This window comes from Aulostomus chinensis, chromosome 7 (genome assembly GCF_037954235.1).
Source record: "Aulostomus chinensis isolate RoL2024-O1b breed Wild chromosome 7, RoL_Achi_v1.0, whole genome shotgun sequence".
NCBI classification, from domain to species: domain Eukaryota; kingdom Metazoa; phylum Chordata; class Actinopteri; order Syngnathiformes; family Aulostomidae; genus Aulostomus; species Aulostomus chinensis.
This window is the reverse complement of record NC_141326.1, coordinates 20,162,877-20,173,827: the sequence shown is the minus strand read 5'-3', so window position 1 is coordinate 20,173,827 and position 10,951 is coordinate 20,162,877. Positions and strand designations below refer to the sequence as shown.

The 10,951-nt window shown below is 41.6% G+C and overlaps 1 protein-coding gene across 1 annotated transcript; it reads left to right on the top strand.

Moving 5' to 3' along the window:
- Positions 1–8: 8 nt before the first annotated feature.
- On the top strand, positions 9–10,267 carry usp3 (ubiquitin specific peptidase 3). The gene is made up of 15 exons (XM_086209053.1): positions 9–440; positions 597–657; positions 1,262–1,399; positions 1,563–1,646; positions 2,135–2,216; positions 2,411–2,490; positions 3,336–3,449; positions 3,983–4,096; positions 4,278–4,427; positions 5,273–5,379; positions 5,478–5,558; positions 5,637–5,755; positions 5,886–5,999; positions 7,668–7,735; positions 8,481–10,267. Exons 1-15 carry the CDS (start codon positions 350–352, stop codon positions 8,896–8,898), a joined length of 1,821 nt encoding a protein of 606 aa, XP_086065179.1. The 5' UTR covers positions 9–349; the 3' UTR covers positions 8,899–10,267.
- Positions 10,268–10,951: the final 684 nt, after the last annotated feature.

Here is a 10,951-nt window from a genome sequence, read left to right as displayed (position 1 = left end):
GGCAGATGTACGTCATTTCCTCAAGTTATTTCCATTTGTTTGTGGTAAACGTTCTTAGTCATTAAGTGTAAAAATAACGTTACAATTTTATCTTACAATATGAAAGGGTGGGAAGAGTGTTGTATATCTTTCCTATATTCCACTTCACCCTGAAATTACGTTGGTAATACACTAGCTTCTAAGCGTTGTTGCGTTAGCAAAAACAGGAAAACGTGGGTTCGCAATCAGAAGTAGTTGGTCGGCTAACGTGAGCTAGCTAGTTTACGTTAATTGGCTAACTATTGTTAGCAGACCGGATCCCATACCGTTGTTGTTGTACTGTTGGCTAACGTTAGCTTATTTAGCTTTGATGGAGTGCCCTCATCTGAACTCAAACGTGAGCTTTGCGATCGATTCCTCCAGGTTCCCTAACGGTTTTCCGTCCTCCTGGTGCTGCCACGGTAAGTGAAGCGAATGTTATCATATAGACACACATATAACACCACAGTTCGACTCTTTTTCTAGGAGAGGTGACCCCAGCTATAGCAGATAGCAGCAGTACGTTGTCTTTTACACTGTAAAGATATGAATCTCAATGCAAGACCGCCTTTCTTCAGTTTGCAGATCTAATAAGAGTCCATGGCTTTGCCTCACCTGTCTCATGGTCCATTGTGGACGGTAAGTTTTATTATCTACTCTGAGGTGCAGATGCACATCCTCGATAACTTAACTACGGAGGCACGTATCGTCCTTACTGATATAAGAACTGAAAAAAATCTGTACGACAGTGCCTTAACTGACACGTCCATCTTTGACAAAATAATGGTGGAATATTAGCACGGTCCACTCAGTAGTTTGTTTGTTTGTTTGTTTGTTTTCAGCTGCATCTCATGATCATGTCGAGTCAGTTGCTGACTTCTTTTAGCTCGGGTCTATTACCGATGTGGGGGTCTGCCCTTCATAGGGGTTTGGGTTCGCATATTTTATTGTACTGAACCCAATAGTGTACTCTCTGATCTTCCACAACTGTGTGCAGGAACTGTAGCCATCATAAAGTGATTAACCCTGCTCAGGTTGAAGAGCACCACCGTACACTGGTGCACATTCTATTAATGTTGTGTCAGAAGAGACCCAGTGTGAAAGCTGCAGTAACTTGCTTTTGGGGGGGGGCAAATTGTCATCTTCATGTCCTTCACATAGCGCGATTTGTGTGTTGCTCTGTTGACAGTATTAAGGGAGTCAAAGCTACAAGCTCTGATTGCTGTTCTCTTTTATATTATAGGTATGTTAATGGACATGCAAAGAAACACTTTGAAGAGAGCCAAGTTCCTAGCAGTAGCCAAAAGAAGGGTGAGAAACAGGAGAAAGAGAAATCTCATCATTCGGTCTGCATGGACTCCAGCAACTACAGTGTGTTTTGGTGAGTGATCTCCAGTGACAACCCTGCATAAGCACAGATGTGGCAACTGTAGTTAAAATATCTCTGTGGACATGCTGTATGGGCTTCAAGTTTCCACCTCACCATTACTAGTAAGTTGCATCCTGGATCAGAATCAGCGCCAGTGACTGATGTGGTTTTACAGTTACAGATGCGATGACTTCGTTGTCAATGATACCAAACTTGGGCAGGTGCAGAAGGTGAGGGAACATCTCCAGAGCCTGGAAAAGTAAGTGTAAATATTAAGTGTCTTGGTTGTTTGCATTTACATGACCAATAGTATCTCAGTTATATGAGCATCGAGGTTGTGATTTTTGAGGATATGACGTTTCTGTGGAACACAGAGAAATCTGGTTATCTATATCCTTAACACAATGAAAACTAGAATCCCAATTTCTGATTAATGTGTGTGATCCATGCTCCTGAAGTCGTGGTAACTGAAAACATACGCAAACATTAAAAAAAAAACTGTTAACTTAAAACAAAAAAGCAAAACATAAGTTATTAGAGTCCGTAAAGATCCAGTCACTGTTAACGTTCCTTCACTGCACATGAACTTTTTATTTTTTTCAAATAGAATGATTATATTATGATTTTTTTTAGATCTTGACAGTTTTGGACCTTAAAGGCCAAGTTAAGATGCATCTGCCAAGGAAAAAAACAGTCGACTCTGGAAGATACAAGCAAAAAAACGGCTATTTCTTTTCTCTCCTCCAGCTCAGCACACATCGTTGACAGACAGAGGAAAAGAAAGCTTCAGGACAGCCCGGCTCTGGACAAGAAAACATTCAAAGACAACGTAAACATTAAAAATTATACAACTTCTCCGTTGTCTTTAGAAGCAAAATTAGCAGCTCCACTGTAGAACGTTCCAGTTTTTATAGAGCTCTGCAGCAAGTGACTAGCATGATGCCTTTTGAATATTCTTCCTAAAAGTTGCCTTTTACTCTGCTTCCCTTGGAACATAATCTGCATATCGCTTGTCTCTGCCAGGACGGGGCAGCGCTAGGTGCCACAGGCCTGAGGAACTTAGGCAACACTTGCTTCATGAATGCAATCCTGCAGTCCCTCAGGTAGGTTTGTGCACTGACCAGAGGTATGTGGGTGGCTAACTGGGTTTTTGCTGCATGCCTCAGTAGCTTTGCCTCCGTAGACACAGGGCCCCAGGAGCAGTCATCCTTTATTAATACAGTCTGGGGCACAGTCAAGGGGATTAGATTTATATTACTGGTGTCGCTGTTGCGCAGTGATTTGAAAAAGGATTTTAGAGTCCGTGTTTACATGTTGGTGGGGAACTACAAGATTTGGATAAGCTGCTGAAAGGACTGGCTCTGTAAGCAAGTCAAATCAAAAACAGTGATCATAGCAAAGAGAAGTGTAACTTTGCTAGGCTTTGATCGATTGTAAAGGTTTTTCACTTGACCTCTTCCCCCTACTTTTTAGCACATATAAAACAAGATGCTGAAGTGTGTGCGGATGGAATTCGTAGTCTTTTTTTTTTTCTTTTCTTTTTCAATTGTATTTTAATTGCTGTTTTTTTGGGGGGGGTTACATATTTGAAATAAATCACTCAATCAGCCAATCGATTTAATGGCAGTTCTATAAAGCGATAATTACACGATAAGAGATGCAAAGGCTGCTGGATAATGAGGGAACATTCAGAATCTAAAGTTATAAAAACCCAACAACATGATTTTTGAGATAGCCAACGGTCATGTGAAACAATACTGATTCATGTGCAGTCAGGATACATCTGTTTTACTGTTAGCGAATGAAGAAGGAAATATCTTACTCTATTCCTTTTTTTTTCTTACTTTATTCCTAACGTGAGTGACAGAGTAAATGTCCCGCTCACAGGTAATTCTGCCTGCTCATCCTACCTGTCGCCATCATCACCAATCCTGTGTTTCCTTCACAGCAACATAGAGCAGTTCAGCTGTTATTTCAAGGAGTTGCCCGCAGTGGCTCTGCGCAGTGGTAAGACAGCAGGAAGAAGGATGTACCACACCCGCAGCCAAGGGGACAACAGTGTGTAAGGTCCTCTTCTGGAGGAAGGACTTATAGCCTGATATGTATTTCAGCAACTGTATTATAGTTATAGATCAAGATAAGTGCTGCTTGGAATTTTTTTTCCTCACCCCTAACAGCATGAACCACACAAACTGAGCTGTGCACAGATTGGAGTTTATCCTAGAATGACCACATAAATAACCCTGTATACACCAACACAACAGTGCTGTGATTTGTGGTGGTGTTGTGTTGAATTGTAGTTTATTGCAAGCCATAAAATTCAGTCCATGCAATGTTGAAAAATGCGCAGCGAAAACGCAGATTGTGCTTTTTATTTTTGCATTTAATGAGGAAAGGTTTTTAGCTCTTTTAAAACTGCAAAGATCGTTTGTTAGCTAAACAGAACTGCACAGTTTATGTTATAAATGCTGCAGTAGTGGTGGTCAGACGCTAATTTCTTTCTCTTTGCCAAATACTTAGCGTATTACATGGGCTTTAGATGTTGTTTGTGCCACGTTGTGAAACTTAATCACAGGGTTGCTTTGAATTAAACAGGTCTTTGGTGGAGGAGTTCAGGAAAACCCTTTGTTCCCTCTGGCAAGGCAACCAGACCGCCTTCAGTCCGGACTCTTTATTTTATGCTATATGGAAAATCATGCCAAGTTTCAGGTAAATCAACAATGTGCAGACGAATGCCTTTTATTAACTTCTAAATACTTTAAGCCTTTTGTTTTCTCCTTGTGCTTTAACGTTAGAGATTACGGTCACAGATGCAGTCTAGACTCTTAGTTTGACTTCATCTGTCTGTCATGAATGTTATAGTCATCTAAAGTTGTGTTTGTGTATCCAGGGGCTACCAGCAGCAGGATGCCCATGAATTCATGCGTTACCTGCTGGACCACCTCCACAGAGAGCTCCAGTATGGTCGGAACGGGGCGGCTCACCCAGTCTCACCTCAGGACGGAGTCAGACTCTCCACCGCAGAGGGCAAATGTTGCATGTAAGCTGGCTTAACTGTACAATTCATCGGTTATTTGTTTATCCAGTTTTGTATCGATCGATCAATCGATCTATCAATATGTCTGTCCAGAGCAAGTTCTTCACAATTGTATTCATATCAGGTTTCCTTGACATCACCCATGATTGCAGGCTTTGCATTTTGCCATGCTGGTAATTGTTTTTTTGTTCTCATTTTGTATTATTCGTACATGGTTTCAAGTTCTCAGACTGGGTGTGAGGCCGAGTCTGTCTTTCTTAGGACAGCCAGGAAGAACGAATGCTGTTTCTCAGCATTTTAAAATCTTATTTAATATAATAAGTAAAACAACAGTATATGAAATCAAAATCCAATTAAGATTAAATTTGAAGTTGAAGTGAAACACGTCATTTTTTTTTTTGTTCACTAAAAAGGGAGCTCAAATATGAAAATATGGTCACATTTACATCTTTGACATGAAACATCTCGTACTCGTGATGGCTGATGTTCTGTCTGGAACGGCTCCTGAGGACATTTAAAAACAAAAAAAATGGGTTCAGCAGGTTAAGACACGTTCTCTGCTCTGAGGCCTGTTAATGACCTCTATAGTTAAATAGATTTAGTTTAAATTTTGTTCTTGGTTTTTGTTTTTGGCCCCCAGACATTTACTTTATTTCCTCAAGAATTGGGTACTCTTTACTTGAAGATCAAATGATATTTGGATATTTGTTCTCCAGGCCTCTATGTTGTCTCGACTCGTCACGAAATATTTTTCCACATGTGCAATAAGATGTTCTTTACATTCTCTGTTGCTTGGCTTTCTGCACATTTAGCAATGACCCTCTTTGTGTTTGTTTGTTTCGCCGCAGAAATGGAACCGCCAGTGTAGTCACGTCTAATTTTGGTGGTTTTCTTCAGAATGAAGTCAACTGCTTGATATGTGGAACAGAATCCCGGAAGTTTGACCCATTTCTTGGTAAAATGATCATAATAAGACACTATAATACTGTATCGTGTGTGTATATAGACAGACACATGTTGGTATAATGATCACCTCCTCTCTCTGTCCCTTAGATCTGTCTTTGGACATTCCCAGCCAGTTCAGACAAAAGAGGGCTAAGGACCAAGAGCCAGGACCCACATGCACCTTGCGTGGTAAGATCTTTTCACGCGCTGAAAGACGCAGTTGTCTCTCAGCTGTAAGCCAAACTCATGAGTTTGCTGTTGTTTTAGACTGTTTGCGTAGCTTCACTGACCTGGAAGAGCTCGATGAAACCGAGCTGTACTATTGCCACAAGTGTAGAAAACGGCAGAAATCTACCAAGAAGTTCTGGATCCAGAAGCTTCCAAAGGTAAATGAACCACTTGGAGGGAGAAAAATGTGTAACATATGAATTCTCTGACTGTTCTTCTATAAAAGCAAATTATTGGGTCAAATGTGTTGTGTTTGGTTTATTAGGACGTTTTGTTTCCAATTTGTAGGTTTTATGTCTGCACTTGAAAAGGTTCCACTGGACTGCCTTTTTAAGAAATAAAGTGGATACCTTTGTGGAATTTCCCCTTAAAGGCCTGGACATGAAGGGCTATCTACTCGAGGTAAGGTCAGAGGTTACCAAAAACATTATTCATTCCAGGACTCTCATTAATGAATTAAAAAAAAAAAACCAGACAAACACACAAGGAACTAGAATTCTAGGAACTATAGCGCACATCACTGCCAAGAAGCAGAAGAACTGCCGTTTTTCACGATGTTAAACAGATGTGACCTGAGCTATAACAGGATTGTCCCCAGCTCACGCTACACACCACTGCCAGGGGTTGTGAGACTTGGCCCAGTAGTTTTAGTGCAAACCAGCTCACAGACGGACAGAAGATCAAATGTGGGCAGAAACAAATCCTCCTTGGTGGAGGTAATAATAATTACATTAAAATGACATGCTGTAGTTTTATTGGACAAAGTTGAGGGACAGTCATGGATACTTAGCATTAGCAGGTCACAGAAACACCACGGGTCAGAGGTCAACAATGCCCACGTCAGCCATAGGGTCAAGATGAAAAAACTTTTATGTACTCTAAACTTGATATGCCATCCAGTACTCTACCCTAAAACTGTGGAATTTAGAGCCGTAATCCGACTCGCAGTAAATGCCGTATACTTGATGCATAATAGTAAACCTTTCGCCTATTTGTGTCTTGTATGGATGATTCAGAAAGAAAAACATGTTTTTTAAAGCGGTCACAATAGAAGTCTCATTACATCATCCACAGTTGTGGAGAACATCACAATATCACAAGCACGTCAGGAATGAGGCCTTCATAATGATGGGGTACCGTTTGGTAACTTGAAAGAGCCGTCCAGACGATAGTCACGCTATGGAAAGATCTTCAGCCAGACGCACGACAAGCGTTTGTTCAGCACTTGAAATATGACGGTGAGCTGTAATGACACTGATGAAAAGCAGCTGCAGGCGGCGTGAAGAATAGACTGTTTGAAATGTTGATATAATTTAATAGTCAGCATTTTAGTAAAATAATTCCCCACTTAGACCGTCGGCTGATGATGGATTTGTGTTCAAAGAAAAGAACTTGCTCGGCTTGTTGGCAAACAAAGTGCTGGCGGCCTCTGCTGTCGACACATTGATTAATCATGTGGAGAGCTGGTTTTTTTTTTCCTCCCCCATGTCTTTATTTTAATAAGAAAAGAAATGAAGGTATTAAATGAGTAGTGCTATGTGGCAGCTGGGCTGTCTAGGTGCAGCACAGGCCAGCGTGAAGGCAATAGATTCCCTGCATGATACCTTCGTCTGTGCCCCGATAACACGGAAACACACTTGTTTCACCGCGTTCGATTCTTGGATACGAGAGAATATGAGGTGCTCAAGAAAGCGTGTCAACAATTGTTTTAGTGAGGGCTTTCAATGTGATATACTAGGCTAGACCTAGAGGGTGCTGTTTTACTACAGTATGCTATGAGAGAGCCTGGAGAAGGGCAGGAGTGGCTGGGGTGGCTTCACGTTCCTCTTTTTTTTTTTTTTTTTTGCTGCATCAGTTGACATATAATTTTTGGGTCGTGTGTATTTGCATAAAAGATCTGTCAGAGATGATCAATCCAACCTCGTAATTACTTACCAACTTCTATGCTTGTGACATTTTGAAAGTGATACAAACCTGAGAGGTGAGGTGTAAATATTTCGTGGGTGTGGATTGGTGGACTTGAGTACCCAGTAGTAGATGAATTCCCATCCTGTCCTCTTATCTCTGCAGCCAGAGAACCTGTTACCAGGAAGCTGTCTCTATGACCTTGTTGCCATCGTTGTGCATCATGGCTCTGGGTGAGTTCATCTTTCATGCTTACAGTTTGATTGTTTTCTCAAAGTCCCATCAACAGTAAAACCTTCATATATCTAACAGGAATCCAGACTAACTTTCTCCACTAGTGCTCGTCACTGAAAATGTCGAGGCTCATCATCCTGAATTACGCTGCCTCTCTTTCTGATACGGGATCCTCCTTGACTGGAGGACATGCAGCAGCTGAGAAGTCAGAACTAGCCAGGAGCTAGCTGGCCACCAACTCCTGGACATCTCTCTGTTGTCACCGTGTTCATGCTGAATGGGAGATGTAGTCCAGTGTCTCCTCTGTCTGTCCCACACATCTGACAGCTGCATTACAGACAAGGAACCTCTACGGTCATGTGTTGGTTTGCATCCATGATAATGCCCAAACCCAATGGCAGAGTGCCAGGGATGCTTCCTGACACCCTCCATAATAATGATTAGTCCTTGATTGGTCGCCCTCGTGGGGTTTCACAAGATATATGGTTATGATCTAAATAAACAAATTGGATCATTTGCAAGTCACAGCTCCAATTTAAAAATTAATGCAGCCACTGAAGGATGAAAGGCAGTAGACTTACTTCATTGGTGTGCTGCAGTTCTACCTTTGACCTCTAAGCGGCGATGATGTGCTGCTGCGAGCTGAGGCTGAACATGTCCCTCTCACCTCAGCAGCTGCAGTAAATGTCTCATTTGATGCCAGACAGAAGAATGTGATCAGCTCAGACGTGTTTGTGTTTGCAGGGTCGGATCAGGGCATTATACAGCATATGGCAGCCACGAGGGTCGCTGGTACCACTTCAATGACAGCACGGTGACTCTGACCAATGAGGACACAGTGAGGAAGGCCAAGGCTTACATCCTGTTCTATGTGGAGAGGATGGAGCAGGTGGCTTCACACAGCGCGGCCACATGCAAAGCTGCTGTGGAGACGGCAGCGAGGGACAGAGTTTCTGTAGAAGCAGTCATCACGGACGGGGCTTTGATGGATGTGGAGGCCCCCGATAACGCTGCATCAGAAAATGTGAGCAAAGAAACTGCTACACTGGATGAAGCAGATCCTGAGACTTTGGGTCCAGTAATGGCTGCAGCAGATAGGGATACCTCAGACCAGGCGGCTGCCGAAGACGCCGGTCAAGCTGTACATGCGGTGGCACAGTGAATCAGACACGCCCCTCGCACCATTCTCTCTTCACCTCAGTCACGTTTCTCACAGTGCTTGATTTGAATAGTTAATTTTCACCTTCAGTGTATGTGCAAGTATTTTGTTGTTATGATCTGCATGTCAGCACCACCTATAATTTGCTGCTCTTTTTTTTTTTTTTTTTTTTTTTGTATATCATTTTTACATTTATTGTCTTGATGTTGTACCCCTTGGCTGAGGAGAAACATCTCTGTAGATTCCAGAAGTGATCAGTAAAAGCTTTAGCCTTGGGAAACCTCCGCCGGTCCAATGTTCAGCCTCGACTCATCCAATAGATCCCCACAACGATAATTGTTGTCTAAACTGATTTTTAAAGTTTTATATTGTCCACCTCTTCAGTACGAGTAGTACGATTTTCCAGTTCTTAGGGGAGACTTAAGGCATTCGACTGCAATACAGGAATTGACTGACAAGTGATTATTCAAGCTTCAGGAACTTGTTCTCATGTCTGGAACAGACACTAGGAGAGAGATGCGATCTGCCTCATTTGTCTGTATTTGTAACATTTGATATTGATCTGAAATGGACACTGATGAGATGATCTTAATACATGTATCTGGCAAAGTGGAAATGAAATAATACAATGATTCATTTTTACAAATGTTTGATGCTTATTTAATCTGTTGGGCACCTTATTGTATCGTTACAACAACATTTTACCCAGTCAGCACTAATACACAAATATATAGGTTTTAAATGACCATTGAGCTACTTAAATATGAATATTTAGGCCTCAGAATCATTCCACCTCAGTGAGGCTGATCGCCTGATATTTGTTATAATTCCACTGGTGCATAAATGACAAGAAGCTGATAGGGAGACTGTGTCTATATCATTTTATATCATTCCAGTTCCTCCCAGTAACAAATCTCCATATTCCCAGTAATGTGTGGCTATACAGTTGCAGTATTCCAGCTTTCTTTTCCCAGCATTTCACTGTGTTTATCCTGGGTTTAGATTAGGAATCCTACAAGTATTGATGTTAGTTTTAGCTGCCAGAATTGCTATTGTGTAGTATTTGATGATAGCCACGATTATGCCCTTGGATTATGAGTTGATAGAACATCTTGACCTAGTTTGATAATCAGTTAATCATTTAAATTGCATTTTTTCCTAAATGATTATAAATTAAATCAGATGACTTCTGCCTCTCTAGAATTAGTATTTATTTAGTTTTTTCTTTTTTTGTTATCCCCATGTAGTACAACTAAATTGGTCAAAAAAGCTGATGTTATCTCATACTGAAAATTCTCCTCTCCTCACCTGCATGCTCAAACAGCAAATGGATGTTTTTGTTTTACTTTTCAGACATTTTTACAATGAAGTGTTCTTAAACAGACGGTACTCAATGTGCGTGTATTCTGCACACGTGTACATGTTTTTTTTTTTTAAGGTGACCGACTCAAATTAATGCTTATCATTGAAAATAGTCTTTATATGTCTTACTTGCAACCTTAAAAGTGAGAACTATGTTTCTGCACACACACACACACACACACACACACACATACGAGAACTCCCCCCGGGACTAGTGCCAGCCAGTCAGCCTGAGCAGAAACAGGCTCGGCTGTATACCGGGGAACAGCTGCTACGGCTCTCCGCCTCACAGGTGGCTCCGGTCTCTCTCTTGTTCCCATTAATAACACAAGTGCTCTTTCTCTCCCTTCTCTCTTTGTGGATCCCAGCTGGTGACAATAAAGCTCACGGTGCACGGTGTTTGTTAGATCTGACGTCTGGTTATGACACACTTGAGTCACGGTACACACTGTAATCAGTTTCCCGACAGCGGTATTTCTCAATGCCCTGTGTGTGTGTTTAGGGTTGGTTTTTTTTGTGGTTTTTTTGTTTTTTATTATTATGAGGAGATCAGCGATAGCACGTGGAACAGGACATAACTGCCGACGTTGTAGGGAACAATGACTTAGCCCTGCTGATGGTAATCTGTCTTTCGCCGTCTCACAATGTCCTCTCCAGTCAAATTGAGCAATTTGACGCACACAAGCTGAGTCAC